General features: G+C 47.1%; 1 protein-coding gene across 2 annotated transcripts in view; it reads left to right on the top strand.

The window, feature by feature from the left end:
* Positions 1-270: 270 nt before the first annotated feature.
* FLVCR2 (FLVCR heme transporter 2) overlaps positions 271-18547 on the top strand; it is a 69240-nt gene continuing 50963 nt past the window's right edge. For both annotated transcript variants that reach the window (XM_007666421.4, XM_029073836.2), the window contains exon 1: positions 271-1130. In XM_007666421.4, coding sequence (XP_007664611.3) covers positions 594-1130 — 537 coding nt within the window. In that variant the 5' untranslated portion in view covers positions 271-593. The remainder of the gene's footprint in view (positions 1131-18547) is intronic.

Raw genomic sequence — 18547 nt, forward strand, 5'->3', positions numbered from 1 at the left:
TCGGACAGTGCGGCTCCCGCTCCGGCTCCAACCTCTGCCTTCCTCCGGGACCGGACCGAGTCCGGACTGTTGCCGGGGGGCGGGGGGACTGCGATCCGGACCCCGGCCCTGCTCGCTGTCCTCGCAGCTGAGGACGGGAGGGCGGGCACGCCTGGGTTCCATGGGCCACTCCGGGGACCGCGCCGGGGGGAAGGAGGACGGTGGGCAGGGACAGGAGGAGGAGGAGGAGAAAAAGGAGGAGGAGTTGGCAGAGGGCAGAGTCGTGTGGGAGGAGCGCCCGAAGTTCAGCTGCAGAAGCCAGGAGTCCCGGAGCTCCGGGAAAGACGTGGATGGGGACGGGACAGGGACGGGGACGGGGTCCCTTGGCGGGGTGACCGGGGAGCAGAAACGCCAGCAGCAAACAGAGAGGTCAGGTACCGGGGGGAAAGTGATTGCCCCTCTCCTTTCGGGATAGACAGGAGGGAGGAGGGGGTGGCAGGGTCAGACTGGGACAGCCCTGGAGGTGGGACCCAGCCAGGCTGGGGGCAAGCCTCATCCCCTAGACACCCCTTGGAGAAGGGCTGGGTTGGGATTTGGGGGGCGAGAGGGGGAAGATGGAGAAAGGGGAGCCTGGAGCTGCACCCCGGCAGGAGCCCTGGTCAAGGCAGGCTTCGGGATCACCCGAGGAAGCGGCCCCCAAGGACCCTAATGCCATCCGGTTGTCCAAGAGGCGCTGGGTGGTGGTGCTGCTCTTCAGCTCCTACTCCTTGAGCAATGCCTTCCAGTGGATCCAGTATGGGGCCATCAACAACATCTTCATGCGCTTCTACGGGGTATCCTCCTTTGCCATCGACTGGCTGTCCATGTGCTACATGCTCACCTACATCCCGCTACTCTTCCCCGTGGCCTGGCTGCTGGAGAAGAGGGGCCTCCGCCTCATCGCCCTGCTGGGCTCTGCCCTGAACTGCCTGGGCGCCTGGGTGAAAGTGGGCAGCCTGAAGCCGCACCTTTTCCCCGTCACCATGGTGGGGCAGGTCATCTGCTCGGTCGCTCAGGTCTTCATTCTGGGGATGCCCTCCCGCATCGCCTCCGTCTGGTTTGGCTCGAATGAGGTTTCCACGGCCTGCTCCTTTGCCGTCTTTGGGAACCAGGTAAGTGTCAAGACAGAGTGGTCACCTCTCGGTCTGTGCGTATGTCTGTGTGTCTGTGTGTATTTGGGGGGGAGGACACCCTGAGGACAAGGAGGGACGCTGAGGATAGGGAGGGAAAGGGCAGAACAGACGGGAAACCCTCCCCTCTATTTCCCTACAATGGCACGTCCCTAGGGAAATTCAACTGTGCTCAGAACTCGTCTGTATCAACCTAACGCCAATAATCACAGCAATAATACTGACACTTATTAAGCACTTACTAGGTTTCAAGCACTGTTCTAAGAGCTGGGGTAGATGCAAGATAATCATTTTAGTACACTGCTAAGTGCTTAGTACAGGGTTCTGCTCACAGTAAGCACTCAATAAATATAACTGAATGAATTGAATGAATCAGCTGGACACAGTCCACATAGGACTCACAGTCTAAATAGCAGGAAGTAGGATTTAATCCCTAATCAATCAGTCATATTTACTGAGAGCTTACCATAGCAGAACACTGAACTAAGCGTTTGGGAGAGCTCAATATAACAATGTAACAGACAGATTCTCTGCCCATAATTAGCTTACAGTCTAGAAGGGGAGACAGACATTAATATAAATAAATTACAGATAAGTCCATAAATGCAGATGAGGAAACTGAGACCCAGGGAAGTTAAGTGACTTGCCCCAGGTCACACAGCAGACGAGTGCCAGAGCTCTGTCCTCTGACTTCCAGGCCTGTGCACTTTCCATTATGCCACACTGCTCCCTCCAGGGAAGCCCATATCTTTCATCAGCCCTAAACATCCTGGGGTTTATGACTTTGGCTTTGACATCTCTGACTCGATGACCGAATTTCTCATCTGGGGGGGGTCAACTGACAGGGTGGTTGGTATCTTGTGGTGGTCTGTCCTGGAGGGCCAGATCTTGGGATCTATAGTTAAATTTCAAAACAGTATCCAGGCTGGGACTTAACGAAGCTGCCAGTACTAAACCTGTTTTTGACCCTCCAGGGGCACTTTATCGGATTCAGAGACTCTTTTCTTTTTCTTTTTTTCTTTTTAATAGTATGTGTTAAAGCACTCACAATGTGCCAGACACTGTACTAAGCGCTGGAGTAGATGCAAACCAACCAGGTTGGACACAGTACATGTCCCACATGGGGCTCACAGTCTTTTCTGTCCACTCTTGTTGGCTGGGGCCCCAGGATGGGGTATATAGTCCCGCAGAGGCTTCAGTGACTCAAAGCCCTTGTGGAATAATTAGCTTTCTTCCGGCTTTCTTTCCTTCCTTTCTCACCTCCAGTGTTGGATAATAACTAGAAAGCCCTTTGCAATCAGAAAAGGCTTTACAAATATCCAGAACACTCCAGGGCATTTAAGCTTCTCTTCTCTTGGTTGGAATTTTAATTGATTAATTAATTAATTTATTCATCATGGGATTTGTTATGCTCTTTCTATGAGTCAAGCACTGTTCTAAGCACTGGGGTAGATACAAATCAATCAGATAGGATACAGTCCCTATCCCACAGGGGGCTCATAGTCTAAGTAGGAGGGAGAGCAGGTATTAAATCCCCTTTTTACAGTTTTGGGAGAAGAGTCTCTTTTTGGATGAAACTTTCCATACTCCAGTTCTGCCCAAAAAGTGAATTTCCATTCCATTCCTCTCCGCCACCAGGTGGAAAGTTTGATCTTACTCTGCTCATCCGATTTTGGGACTTGAGTAACGTGACTTGGGTGGGTGTGGGGGTAAAAGTTGGAAGCAAACAGGCACCACCTTTAGTACACAACACGCAAAATAAACCTATCCCCTTCAGGTACATCCAGGGCTCCTGGAATGTGTGTGAGGGTTTGTCAGGAATGAATTTCGTTTCAGAGGCAATTCAGTTTCTCAGTCCCACCGAAACATTTTCCCAGATGGTGTGATTATGGATGTTCATGACTCAGTTCCAGTAGCGCCGATATACTTTGGGGACTTCTCCTAGGAGAATGGGAGCTTTCAAGTCTCCAAAGGAACAGGCTTCTTACCAGGGCATAAATCAAGTGGGGTTTCATTCAATCCTGGTTTCTGTGCCGTTTTTGGAAGAGTGGACAGAAAAAAAAAAAAGACTATTAAATATCCTCTCTGTTGGTGGAGCCAAAAGACAGCAGTCCAATTCTATTCCTTTTCTTTCACCATTAACACCATTGTTTTTCCTAAAAATCTGAAAGTAAATTACAAATCTGGCTTGAAAACATGAAACCAGAGTAGTTACTAAAGTGACCTGAAGTTAGAAAACAATCAAAACATCCAGCCACATTAATGTACCCATGTTCTCTGTGTGTGTGTGTGTTTATTTTTGCATTACAGAGCAGAGTCCTAGTGTGATCTTTTGGGTGCACACTGAGTGCCAGCATTGCTGAGTTAAACATTAGGAGAAGCTTAGGTATTTGCATTTCCTCACTTTTTGAGAAATATCATGGCTGAGTGGAAAAGTGACATTTATGAAGCATCTTGCATTTTTTCAGAAAAGGGAGATATGGAAATCAGCCTGACAGGGAGTTTTCCAAGCCGACATGGCTCTCCCCACATTTTTTTTGATCATTTAGATTTGAACTGAATTGGCCTCTCCCACTTTTCTCACAATAGTAAATAATAATGGTATTTGTTAAGTGCTTACTAGGTGCTAAGCATTGTTCTAATGCTGGGGTAGGTACAAGGTAATCAGGTTGTCCCACGTGGGTTTTACAGTCTTAATCCCCATTTTACAGGTAAGGTAGCTGAGGCACAGAGAAGTTAAACACCTTGCCCAAGGTCACACAGCAGACATATGGTGGAGCCAGGATTATAACCCACGTCCTCTGACTCCCAAACCTGTGCTTTTTCCACTAAGCCATGCTAATGCCATCCCCCTCCTCTCTGAACAATCCTCACTTCCATCTACTGCTCTCCAAGGTTAGCAATACCCAAAGTGAGTTTGAAGAACAGGTTGAAAACTCCTTGAGAGCGGGGACTGTACCTTTTATGTACCTTATGTGCACAAAAGGGTCTCAACACAAGCTACAAATGAATGAATGAAAGGGAAAGTTGGAGAATATTTGATTTTTTCAAGCCCAAGGCCATTTGCTTTTAGACATTTGGCAAGTAGTTATTTTCCTGGTTGATATAAATATAAAATACAGTCCATGTTAGGAAAGTTCAGGTTCAGAGCCAATTTTTCTCCATGATCTAAGTTATCCTGCTGATTGTAGGGCAGCTCTTGAAGAGGAACAAACTGAATTGGTTGTAAAGGAAAGGTCTAGGAATCTAAGTCCATTGTCTTGCCCTTGGCTATTTATGTTCCATTGTCTCATCTCATTTATACATGGTACCCAGTTGCCTTCATTTGGAAGGAAAATCTGTCTAAGTCTTCTTGGAACCACCGGGAACTACTCAGTGTGTTGTTTCCGTGCAGGAATGAAAGGAAATGCTTGTTTTATGAGCTTCTTTTTGAGTTTCATGTGAGGGGCAAATAAGTAGTAGGCTAGAACACACCCAGAGGCCGTTAGCCGGGCAGGAACATTCAGTCACAGGGGTGCCCCTAACTGGGAGGTGGCTCACTTTCCACTTTCCTTCTTTGGCTGCTTTAGATGTGAATATGGCCAGGGACTCAGCTCAGAGGGGAAGCTGCAGGTTTTTTCCAAGACCAATAAGGTTGACCAGGATGGTAGGAAAACAGAATTAGCATGCTCTTTCCTTCGCATATATCTGTAGATGTGGCATAAGAGCATCTCCATTAGGACCACAACCATGGCAATCAAGACTCCCACATTTTTCCTGCTACTTTTTTTCATCTCCACCGTTCAGGTGGTCAGTGATGATAGCAGAGTGCAAGAGGAGAGCTGTGGATGGGAGCAGCAACTCAGACCCCATTCTCCCCAGTAATGTGTCTGTCTGCCTGCCTTCTTCTCTATTAGTTATAGTTCTCAGCTGCAGTAACAGAGGCAACAGCAGCATGTGGATGGCAGTAGTTCCCCTTTGCCTCACGCCCATGCCTCCCCTCCTCGCTTCTATGCTGGGCGTTCTGGGGGTGTTGTGCGAGACCACCCTGTGATGCTTAGGCATGCCGGTGGCAGACAATAATAAATAATAAATAAATAAAATAACTGTGGCATTTGTTAAACACATACTATGTGCCAGTCGCTGTACTAAGCGCTGAGCTGGATACAAACCAATCAGGTTGGACACAGTCCCTGTCCCACATGAGGCTGACAGTCGTAATCCCACTTTATAGAAGAGGGAGCTGAGGCACAGAGAAGTGAAGCGACTTGCCCACAGTCATACAGCAGACAGGTGGCTGAGTCGGGATTAGAACCCAAGTCCTTCTGACTCCCAGGCCCATGCTCTATCCACCAGGTCATGCTACGCTGCAAATGCCCCATGTACCTCTGCTTTGGCAAGGATCTGGTTCCCCAACCCTCACAGTCCAGACTGAAGGGAGCAGACAATCCAGTGTCCGGATGTAACCTCAGTGCTCATTGGAGGAGGGAAGATGCAGGAAGTGCTTGGAGGCTCAGAGGAGCAAAGCCTAGGGAAACGTGCGAGGAGTCATTTCTACTGCTATCTATGTATCTCTTGGTCCCTAGGAAATGAAACTCCAGGGTGGGCCTACTCTTTGCCCTCGACATTCTTGACCTTCTGTTAGGGATGCACCAGACCTATTCCTTTCTATCCCACATGGTTTGATGTGTGGGGAAGGCTTCTGGTCCTGGACCCAGCCTCTCAATTTCCATAAGAAATGGAAATGATCAGTGCCTGCAGCACTGCAGTGTTTGTACCTCTTATAAATTGGTGAGAGGCAAAAAATTCTAATCAGTCAAATCAATCAGTGGCCTCTGTGGAGCGCTTACTGTGTTCTGAGCACATTCTAAGAGCTTGGGAGAGTACAGTAGACCCAATCCCTGCCCTCAAGGAGTTTACCATCTGTCTTAAACTCTTACAAGTCTGCCCACCATGTCTAGGCACAAAGCTGATATATAATAATAACTGTGGTATTTGTTAAGTGCTTACTATGTCAATCGTACTTATTGAGCGCTTACTGTGTGCAAAATACTGCACTATGCACTTAGGAGAGTACAATAACAGACACATTCCCTGCCCACAATGAATTTACAGTCTAGAGGCAGAGAGAGAGAGACATTAATAGAAATAAATAAGTTATAGATATGTACAGAATTGCAGTGGGGCTGGGAGTAGGGATGAATAAAGGGCGCAAGCCAGGGAGATGCAGAAAGGAGTTGAAGAAAAGGACAAGGGAGCTTAGTCAGGGAAGGCCTCTTGGACATGTGCCTTCAATAAAGCTTTGAAAAGGTGGAGAGTAATTGTATGAGGAGGCTGGCTGTTCCAAGTCAGAGGCAGGATGTGGGTGAGAGGTCAGCAGCAAGATAGATGAGATTGAGTTACAGTGGGAAGGCTGGCATTAGTGGAGTGAAGTGTGTGGGCTCGGCTGTAGGAGAATAGTGAGGTGAGGTAGGAGGGGCCCAGGTGATTGAGTGCTTTAAAGCCAATGGTGAAGAGTTTCTGTTTGACATGCAGGCGGATGGGCAACCACTGGAGGTTCCTGAAAAATGGGAAACATGATCCAAAGAAATGTACTAAGCCCAGTGGTAGATATAAGACAATCAGGTCAGAGACAGTACTTGTCCCACATGGGGCCCACAATTTAAGTAGGAAGGAGAACAGGTATCATAGCCTTATTTTACAGTTGAGGAAACTGAGCCTCAAAAAAGTGAAGTGAAGTGACTCATCCAAGATCACACAGCAGGTAAGTGGTGAATCTGGATTAGAATTCAGGTCCTCTGACTTTCAGGCCTCTGCTCCTTCCACTAGGTCACACTGCTTCTCTGATTTCAGATATGAGTTCAAATCCCACATCTGGAACTTTTTGGCTTCACATGTCTCAGTAGTCTTTCTCTACCATTGTCACACAGTTCAGGATGTGGGAGAATAAAGGCTCCCCTGGCCTTTTGCTTCTGCACCTGTGAGGAAAACAATAGCTGTGCCTGGGGAGAAGTGCGTGAGACAGAAGAGAGTTAAGTTGGTATGGAGTGACAGCAAGAGGCTGCATTTTACCAGACACTCAGTCTCTCCTATTCCTGAAACGGATTGGAGACATTGCTCAGGATCATGAAGAAACAACATTTGTTTTGGTTCCTGTTCTCCCTCTCCTGGGGTGCAGGAAATCTCGTTGGGATTTCGATCCAAGCAGCTTTCTGTTTCATGTTGGCTCTTGTGGTTGGTCAGCAATGGGGCGGGGTAGGGGAAGGGGGAGAGTTGTCCAGGGTTCCTTTCTCTGTCTTGCTGAAGAATCACTGGTTTTTGTCCCGTGACTACAATGCTGACACTGCAGTCTTTTAGAAGAACTTGTGGTTCTGCTCTTAGAGGGCTGCTTGCTCCCAGCGTTTCATCTTCAGGATCACAGGGAAGCGGAAGAGGTGAGTAGCACAGACTGAGAGGGCAACCATGGGAAGATCTTTGATCAACCATGTGGCTGCACTTTGAAGGACCTGTATTTCTGTTCTTTTCCATTCCCTGCCTGGTTCCTTGCTCCGAGAAATGCATTTGTCAGCCCTCCCAGGATGCTCTGGGGCTCTAGACACTCTCCTGCAGGCACCAAAATAGCCATAGTGGATCACAGCCACCTAAACAGCTGACACATAGGACATTTGTTGTTCTACCATCTTCTGTGAGGCGAAGGAGTTGGAAGAATTCTAACTTGTATAACTTGCCCCAGGGAACTATTCTGACTGCACCAACTTATCTTGTTAACTTTCCTGTGGAGTTGTGAGCTGGTTCCTTGGATGATCTTTCAATCAATAATATTAATTGAGCCCCTCCTGAGATCAGAGCACTGTAATAAAAGGCTAGAGGAGCAGTATGGCCTAGTGGAAAGAACACAGTTCTGGGAATCAGAGGACCTGGGCTCCGTTACTTCTACCTTCTTTGTGCCTCAATTTGCTCATCTGTAAAATGGGAATTCAATAGCCTCCTAATTAGGCTGTGAGTCCCACTTGGGCGGTGTCTGAATTGATTAACTTTTATTCACCCCATTGCTTAAAACAGAGCTTGGCACATAGTAATCACCTAACAAATATAACAATAATAATAATAATAATAATAACAATTACAAATGCCACAATTATTATTGCTATTTTCATACAGTGGAAGCATAGCACACGTTACCTGCCTTCCAGGAGCTTACAATCTAATGGACAACTTTGTGTTGGGGAACCCAAAGGTCAAAGGACTGAAAGAAAGGGCACAGGGTGAGAGACTGCCTGGAATTGGTTCTCTTCTTGGTCTGGAATCTCTTCAGTTCAATTGAATTGTATTTATTGAGTGCTTACTGTGTGAAAAACACTCTACTATGCACTTGGGAGAGTACCCCAACATGCAGACACATTCCTGCCCACAACGAGCTGGAAGTCTAAAGGGGGAGACAGACATTAATATAAATAAATACCCGCCCCCTAGCCTGTCACTGTCTCTTTGTCTCCCAAGAAAGCCTTGGCCTCCTCTAAACTGTAAGCTGGCTGTGGGCAGGGAATGTGTCTACCAATGCTGTTGCACTGTACTCTCCCAAATGCTTAGTGCAGTACTCTGTGCACAGTAAGCACTTAATATGATTGACTAACTGACCAATTAAAAAAGTGCAGAGTCCTTTACTTCATTCTATTTTCAGAGATTTTCTACTGGCAAATCTCTACAACCCTCCAAGTTGGGAAAGGAGGCTTTCGGTGACCCCTCAGAATCGGAGATGGGAAAATAACCTTTGTTTTCTAGTGTTTAGCTGTTTGAGCTGCTCCCTCCTCCACTTCTCCCCCAACACTTCTCTGGGGGCACTTTGAAGAGCTGTGAGAAGGCTGGAGGAGGTGGGGAGAACAATGGAAGTTATGTAGGCAGCAGAGTTTCAGTAGTATCTCTGTCCCCCTGTCTATGTCCCCAAATGGCCTGGTGGGAAACAGCACGGGACTTGGAGTCAGAGCACCTGGATTCTACTTCTGGCTCTGCCGCTTGTCTGCTGTGTGACCTTGGGCAAGTCACTTAACTTCTCTGTACCCCAGTTACCTCATCTCTGAAACAGGGATTAATGCTGTGAGCCCCATGTGGGACATGGATTGTGTCCAACCCGATTATCTTGTATTTACCCCAGCGTTTAGAACAGTGCCTGGTACATAGTAAGCACTTAACAAATACCATAAAATGGACCTTGGCTGCATTTGAACTCTGGCAAAAAAAAGACATGGATGTGGCAACCTGGGGCATACCTGGGGGACAGACATGCATTCCCTCGCCTCTGCAACATCTCCACTTTTCTGCACACAGATGCTCAATGTCCTCATCCCCCTAGCTCGGACTCAGTAGGACTGACTCCTTCACTGAATATTCCAAATCACTCTCCCATTTTTAATCTCAGTTGTCCTCCCAACATCCTAGCAAGGGGGGCAGAGGTAGGTGCTATTATTCTCATTTTGCAAATGAGGAAAGTGAAGTATAGACTGCCTTTCCCAAGGTCCATGACTAAACTGGGATGAGCATCCCAGTTTCCCAGTCTCGTGCTTTGCAAATGTCAGAGTCCTATGTAATAGCCACACTGAACCTGACCAGTAATCCTTGCCGCCCAGTCTTCTATTTCCAGCAGTGACCCCAAAGGGGGCTTGCTCGGTGATTGCCCTTCCAAGCTAATCAGGTTGGACACATTTCACGTCCTCATTGTGGGCAGGGAATGTGTTATATTATTATAGTGTCTTCTCCCAATCACTTAGTACTGTGCCCTGCGTACAATAAGCTCTCAATAAACATGACTGACTGACTGATATGGGGCTCACAGTTTTAATTCCCATTTTACAGATGAGGTGACTGAGGCATATAAAAGTGAAATGACTTGCCCAAGGTCTCATAGCAGACAAGTGGTGGAGCCAGGATTAAAACCCAGGTCCTTCTGACTCTCAGGGCCATGCTCTTCCCACTAGGCCAAGGCTTCTTAACATGCATCCTAATGTTTGGGGATGTATATTTTAACATCCTTAACTTTTCTTTCTGCAAACCAAACTTTGACTCAAATAATCCATTAAGCAATCTTGCACACAAATCTCTCCACCACGAAGCCTGCCCACAGTTCTCTTACCTCCAGGGCCAGAACTAGCACTGCATCCCAAGTCTCCCGACTCCCAGTTCGGAATTGTTTCCTCGTGTTTACCTCCCTCTCCTGACTTTGGTGCCACCCTGCCAAGGGCAGTGCCGGAGCTTGAATGCTAACCCATTTCTTTTGAGATTCTAATTTTGGGCTCATCATTTACCGGAGGGGAGGGCCTAACCCAGTTGGGGAAGGAATTAAAGGGAGGGCTCTATATACCCCCTTTATTAATTACCAGGAAGCAATTATCCTAGAGACTCTTAGTCTGGCTGTATTTTTTTGCCCCATTGGACAGGCCCACAGGGTGTGTCTCTCAAGGGGGATAGTAAAGCATGTCAGTCAGTCAACTGTATTTACTGAGCACTTACTGAGCGCAGAGCACTGTACCTGAGCACTTGGGAAAGTACGGTATAACAATAAAACACATATTGCCTGCCCACAGCGAGCTTAAGGTCTAGAGGGGGAGACAGACATTAATGTAAATAGATAAATTACAGACATGTACATAAGTGCTGTGGGGCTGGGAGGGGGAATGAACAAGACAGAGTGATGTAGAAGGGAGTGGAAGAAGAGACAAGGATGGCTTAGCCAGAGAAGGCCTCTTGAAGGAGAGGTTCCTTCAATAAGGCTTTGAAGGGTTGGGAGAGTATTTGTCTGTTGGATTTGAGGAGGGAGAGGTTCCAGGCCACAGGCAGGAGGTGGGCAAGAGGTCGGTGGTGTGATAGACAAGATGGAGGTACAGTGAGGAGGTTAGCATTAGAGTAATGAAATATGCAGACTGGGTTGTAGTAGAGGAATAACAAGGTGAGGTAAGAGGGGGCAAGGTATTTGAGTTCTTAAAAGCCAATAGTGAAGAGTTTCGGTTCTGTGGGGAGGTGATTGGGCAAACAATGGAGCTTCTTGAGGAGTGGGGAAGCGTGTTCTGAATATTTTTGTAGAAAAATCATCCAGGCAGCGGAGTGAAGTATAGTGAGGAGTGGGGAGAGACTGGAGGCAGGGAGGTGAGCAAGGAGGCTGATACAGTAATCAAGGCGGGATAGGATTAGTGATTGGATTAACGTGGCAGCAGTTTGGATGGAAAGGAAAGGGCAGAGTTTAATGATGTTGTGAAGGTCGAACTGACAGGATTTAGTGACAGATTGAATAAATTTAGTAAAACATATCCATGATTGACTGTTGACTGTGGCCTTACTGAGTGTCACACCTTGCTCTTTAGCAAACCCCCAGACCCACCCTCTTATGGAAGAAAAATGTGAAGAGCTCTCTGTTTCTGGTATATAGGAGTGGTCTCTCCTGAACATGAGATGTACAGATGAGACAAAGGGGCTCTCACATTGGGAAGCAGAGAAGACAGCAGTACTGTATGCAGAGCCCTGTGCTAAGTGTGACAAGAGAATAAAGAGGTGGGAATTAAACATGGTCTTGTCCCTTGGTGGGATTTGTGTCTACCAAGCCCAACAGTAAAAGGTCTTGAGTAAATCTGGTTGTTTGCCATTCATCCCAATCAATCAGTCAGTGAGAAACTGCATAGCCTAGTGGAAAGAGCACAGGCAAGGGAGTCAGAGGGCCTGAGTTTTAATCCCAGCTCTGCCACATGTCTGCTGTGTGACCTTGTGCAAGTCACTTCACTTCCCTGTGCCTTAGTTACCTCATCTGTAAAATGGGGATTAAGACTGTGAGTCCCAAGTTGACATGACTGTGTCCAACCTGATCAGCTTGTATCTGTCCCAGTGACTAAGGTCACTGAGGGCAGGGAATGTGTCTACCAACTCTCTTATATTGTACTCACCCAACTGCTTAGTACGGTATTCTGCCCCCAGTAAACATTCAATAAATACGATCAATTGCCTATCACATAACCCTTTGCAAATATCATATTTTTTTTAAATGGCATTTATTGAGTGCCAAACACTGTATTATGCATTTGCCACAGAGGCATCGGTAGTTTTTCAGAAGCATCCATACCGCACCAGGGGTTTCTGGTCAAGTGACGTCTCTCCTGCCAATCTCCACCCAAGGGCACCTCCAGACTGAGAAATGAACCAGCCAGTGGGAGCTTTGGGGAAGACACCGGGAGGAATCTGCAGATGAGAAACCAGAGGAGGGTGGCGAAGCAAGGCTCCTGGGAGCTGGCTCTCTTGCCACTCCTCCCACAGACTGATTCGTTCCCACCGCAGCTTCCTTTACGCCCTCACTGGGACTCTTTCCTACGCCACCTGAGGCCTCTCCCCAGGGCAGTTCGCTTCACTTCTCTGTGCCTCAGTTACCTCATCTGTAAGATGAAGATGAAGACCATGAGCCCCATATGGAACGTCGACTGCGTCCGACCCGACTAGCTTGTGTCTACCCCAATGCTTAGTACAGCGCCTGGCATGTAGTAAGCACTTAACGAACACCATTTAAAAAATACCATTTCAAAAAATGGAAAAAACAAACTGCCACCACTTCCTTCATTTGACAGAGCCCTTAGACTAGTACTTTCAGGAGAATATAGCATATGGCGTGGCAGTATGGGGCAGCAGAAACAAGCCACAAAGTCACATTCATTCATTCATTCATTCATTCAATACATCTATAATAATAATTATTATTATTGTGGTCTTTGTTAAACGCTTACTATGTGCCAAGGATTGTCCTAAGAGCTGGGATAGATACAAGGTAATCAGGTTGTTCCACGTGGGACTCACAGTCTTAATCCCCATTTTACAGATGAGGTAACTGAGGCACGAGAAGTTAAGTGGCTTGCCCAAGGTCGCACAGCAGACAAGTTGGAGAACCGGGATTAGAACCCGTGTCCTCTGACTCCCAAGCCCGCGCTTTTTCCAATAAGCCACACTGCTTCTCTAAGTATAGGTATAGAGAATGAATTTCATATTTATATTTAATAATGTTAGTATTTGTTAAGAGCTTACTATGTGCAGAGCACTGTTCTAAGCGCTGGAGGAGGTACAGGGTGATCGGGTTGTCTCACGTGAGGCTCACAGTCTTAATCCCCATTTTACAGATGAGGGAACTGAGGCACAGAGAAGTTAAGTGATTTGCCCAGTCACCCAGCTGACAAGTGGCAGAGTTGGACCATGACCTCTGATTCCCATAGCCTGGCTCTTTCCACTGAGCCACGCTGCTCCTCTAATCTATATCTAATTATCACCTAAGGATGTATTTGCCTCCCTGAAGTGGGTAGATGGATCCCAACACACAGAATGCACTGCATTACTGAGAGGTTGATGTGACTCCACCTTCATCGTAAAGAAATAACAGCATCACTTCAGTGAAGAAGCAGCACAGTCTAGTGGATAAAGCATAGACCTGGGAGTCGGAGGGACCTGGGTTCTAATCCCTGCTCTTCCATTTGTCTTCTATATGACCTTCAGCAAGTCACTTCACTTCTCTGTGCCTCCAATATCTCATCTGTGAAATAGGGATGAAGACTATGAGACCCATGTGAGACAGTGACTGTATCCAACCTCATTTGCTTATATCCACCCCAGCACTTAGTACTGTGCCCAGCACATAGTAAATGCTTAACAAATACCACAGCCATTATTATTATTATTATTATTATTGTTATGGACAATTCCCTATCACATCCTTCACCATAGAGGATGAAGCTCTTTGAAGAAAATCGCTCCAACTTTAAGGAAGTGTTTACCTGGTAGAGCTGAAATTCCAAATGAAATGCATCTGGGTGGGTGTAGTTGTTGGTTTCTTGATTTAGCGAAACCAGATACCTACAGGTGAATCAGAGGGGTCTGCTTGTCAGTCTCAGGATTGTCGGACTGTTCGGCGTGGGCGGGCCCTGATCGAAGGTCACAGCACGTTGACTGTGGGAATTCTGATCAAGCCCAAGCATTAGACAGTTAAGGAGGAGGGGTAAATCTGAACCTTTGTGTGAATTCAGTGACTGTCTGGAGTCCCAGAGCAGTCTGAAGAGGAGACTCTGCCTTGCTTTCCCTTCTGTGTTAGTTTGAGGTAGACTAGCAGGGTGATTTGAGGTCCACGGTTGGTGGAATGGCCCCTCGTAAAATATGTAGTTAGCGCTAGGTGGCTTGGTGGAGCTGTGCACAGGAACAACATGACAAGAATAGAGTACGGGCCTGGGAGTCAAAAGGACCTGGGTTCTAATCCCAGATCTTCCATTTGTCTACTGTGTAACCTTGGGAAAGTCACTTCATTTCTCTTTTCCTCAGTTACCTCATCTGTAAAACGGGTATTAAGACCGTGAGCCCCATGGGGGCAGGGACTGTATCCTACCTGACTAACTTGTATCCACCCAGCATTTAGAAGAGTACCTGGCTTGTAGTAACTGCTTAACAAATACCATAAAAAAACCCACCAAAACAAACAGATTATCCATGGAGAGAAGAGTGGATGGGGCTCTGGTTAGCTTCTCTTCAGCTCAGAATTCTCTGAAACCGGCCAGGTGTCAACTCTGCTCCGTAAATCCTGTTTCTGTGGTAGTGGAGCAGAGAGTGGAGTGGAAGGATGTGCCAAGAAAATCCCACAAAAATGAGGGCAAGCAGAAGTGAATTGCAAGCCTCCATCTAGGGCCAATTTATCCACTGGAAAATCTAGGCATCAGCCCACAGCCTACTATCAACAAGGATCCTCTGCACATGCCCTGAAAAGGCTCCATTGATTGATTTATTGGTGTGGCACACTGTGGCTGACATGTATCACCTCCCACTCCTGGTATGACTTCTGCTTTGCTATGCCCCATCTAAAAATATCTCGGCAGTGCAAAAGGGTAAAGGGCAAGCGGAAATAGGACCTTTGTACAGTTTGGGAATACCAGGGAAAGGATTAACTTTGTTTTGGGGTTGTGGAGAGGATTTCCCAGGTTGACTGTGAGAATCATGGAGCTGATGAGGCTGGTGATTGTTGATCTTTTAATACATGGTCTCTCTTGCTGCCTTTAGAATGGAGATTCTGTGGGCCTAATAGTTAAGTCGGGGCCTGCTCTATTGGAAGTGAGTGGCAGGGCCTTCAAATGGCTAGTGTTTCCATAATATGGCACCAATATCTGGCACTTGACTTCTCTGTGTTTCTGTTACCTCATCTGTAAAATGGGGAATAAGACTGTGAGCAAGCCCCCTGTAGGACAGGGACTATGTCTAACCTGATTCACTTGTATCTATCCCAGCACCCAGGACAGTACTTGACACATAGTAAGCACTTAGCAAATACCATCATCAACATCATCACTTCTAGGGGTGCAGCCGCGGGATCTGGGAATGGCAAGGAGCAGGGAGGAAAGAGGGGGAGGGTTCCTCTAGCTCTTTGCCCTCTGGAACAAAGCATACTGGCCGTTTCACTCAGGTAGAAGGACATGGTGTCCCCAATGGACGCTGGGGCAGAAACTCTTGAGTAATGAGAATTGAAGGGTAGAGTTGAAAACGCTGTCAGTGAGGCAGGGAAGCAGGGAGGCAGAGAAGATGCTGCTGGCCCATTTCCAGTCTTCGGGGCCAGAGCTGCTCTCTTCCCTCCAGGCCAGGTCTGACCCTGGCACTTACTGCTCTTCCAGAACCCAGTTTCCTCTCCAACACTCGACAGGTGGAGTAATTTCCCCAAACTCATGGGATGATCTGATCCAGGCTCAGCGGCCAGAATGCTGGCATCCTCTCCAAGCAAGTCTGGACCTTAAGAAGGAAGCCGGGTGACTGGATCTGGGGACTTTGAAAGCCAACGGCATAAATAGGATTTGTATATACAGCCCAAGTGCATTCCAGAGGGTATTATTAGGTGCTGCTCAGCATTCCTGCTTGGCTTGAGCCATCATTCTCATGACTGAACTTGTGCACTTTGGGATATAACTCCTTCAATTGTTCTGGTCCCTCTAGGAGTTAAATTGCTCTCTTGTTCTTCCCTTTGATTGTGTGTTTGTGTGTGTGTGTGTGTGTGTGTGTGTGTGTGTGAGAGAGAGAGAGAGAGAGAGAGAGAGAGAGAGAGACAAAGAGAGAGTATGTGAGTGAGAGTAAGAGTGACAGAGACAAAGAGAGAAAGAAAACTGGTCCTGTCTAGGATTCCCACAACTGAACCCCTTCCAAAGGTCCAAAATGGGTCAAAATGTCTGCACTATTGGAAGAGATCTATCCTGAGCCATTGACTGCCCTTTGAGCTGGGGAAGCCGCTCATTTAACTTTGCTAATAAGTTAAACTGAATTTAAGCAATCCAGGTTGTTGGAAGAGGGAATATTCTACTCACTCCTAAATTAATGACTTAACTTTAAAATAAAGAGAACAACTTTAAAGGCAGCAGCAGTGCTTGAAATCTCAAAAAAGAGTGGAGTAGAGCTGCTATACTTTTGAAGTCCTTAAAAAACCTAGACATATGTGTGGGTGTGGAATAGGAAGTCATGTCTTGTCTTATGCTGTCAGATCGTCTCCAATCCATAGCGACACCATGGACCCATCTCTCCCAGAACTCCCCACCTCCATCTGCAATCGTTCTAGTAGTGAGTCCATAGAACTTTCTTGGTAAAAATACAGAAGTGGCTTACCATTCCTCCTTCCGCACAGTAAAGTTGAGTCTCTGCCCTCGACTCTATCCCGTGCCACTGCTGCCCAGCACAGGGGAGTAGGAAGGTTTATTCCAATTCATGATTACCTATTTTTGATGAACATAGATGATCCTTAATATCACCATATATGAAACCTTAATGAACAGCAAAAGGAGTAATTAGATAGATAGCTATATGGTAATCTTCTCAAAGCTTTTAGTTAGGGAGAGTCAATACACTCTCTCTCCCTCTTTCTCTCTCTCTCTCTTTCTTGGTATTTCACAGATGGGCTATTCCTAGGAATGGCACTTCAAGTTTACCTAGGGATAGAAATGACTGTCTAGTGACAATCAATCAATCATTGGTATTTATTGAGCACTTACTGTCTACAGACCACTGTACTGAGTACTTGGGAAAGTACGATACAGTAGAGTTGGCAGACATGCTCCCTGCCCTCAAGGGGGGCACAGTCTAGAGGAAGCAGATATTAAAATAAATTACAGATAGGGGAAAAAGCAGAACTGCCTCCTAAAATAATGGAGTTCAGAGAGGAGAATTCCTGGGGTTGGGGCTTCCAAGTCCACCCTGAGGAAAAAGCGACTGTCTGGTGACAGGAAACTGCCTCCTACCACAGTGACCTTTGTTCACATACACCTTGCTCTGATGTTCCCGCTATTTTCCAGTTCCTTTCTGTAGTTGTGGGGAGGATAAGTCCATATTTTTGGTTGCTATTGTTGTTCTTTGTTCTGCTTTGCATTTCCTTGTGGTTTTGGTTTTCCCCCTGGTTTTTCTAAGTGGAAAAAATTCCCTCAACCTGGATTAAGCCACACTAAATATCATTTTCAGAGGTGGTTTACGAAATGGGTGGAGGGCACAATCCTGTCTGCTGCTGTTGAGAGGCCTTAAAGATACTTTTCTTCCCTCACTGACACCCATGCCTGTCACCCCCGCCAATTGTTCCGGACTTTTAACCCTCTCCTCAGGCCCCCTGTTCCTCCCCCTCCCCCATCCCTCACCCCCTACGATCTGGCCACCTACTTCATCACTAAAATTAACACAGTCAGGTCTGAGCTCCCCAAAGTCACCCCTCCCCCTTCTCCTTCCCTCCCGCTCCCAACCCTCTCCCCTACTTTCCCTTCCTTCCCTGCAGGATCCTCAGAGGAGATCTCTTCCCTCCTAGCAAGTGTCACCCCCTCCACCTGTGCTTTGGACCCCATTCCCGCTCACCTTATAAAAACTATCTCCCCTCCTTAACTTCTATCTTTTACCACTCACTCTCCAATGGCTTCTGAACTCTCCAAAGTCACCCCTCCCCCTTCTCCTTCCCTCCTGCTCCCAACCCTCTCCCCTACTTTCCCTTCCTTCCCTGCAGGATCCTCAGAGGAGATCTCTTCCCTCCTCGCAAGTGCCACCCCCTCCACCTGTGCTTCGGACCCCATTCCCGCTCACCTTATAAAAACTATCGCCCCTCCTTAACTTCAATCTTTTACCACTCACTCTCCAATGGCTTCTTCCTCTCTGCCTTCAAACATGCCCATGTCTCCCCCATCCTAAAAAAAACCCTCTCTCGACCTCACTTCCCCTTCCAGGGATCATCCTATCTTCCTTCTACCCTTCCTTTCCAAACTCCTAGAACAAGTCGTCTACACTTGCTGCCTTGAATTCCTCAACTCCAACTCTTTCCTAGACCCCCTCCAATCTGGCTCTGTCCCCTCTGCTCCACCGAGAATGCTTTCTCAAAGGTCACCCATAACCTCCTTCTTGCCAAATCCAATGGCCCCTAC

Source organism: Ornithorhynchus anatinus, chromosome 1, assembly GCF_004115215.2.
Source record: "Ornithorhynchus anatinus isolate Pmale09 chromosome 1, mOrnAna1.pri.v4, whole genome shotgun sequence".
NCBI lineage: Eukaryota > Metazoa > Chordata > Mammalia > Monotremata > Ornithorhynchidae > Ornithorhynchus > Ornithorhynchus anatinus.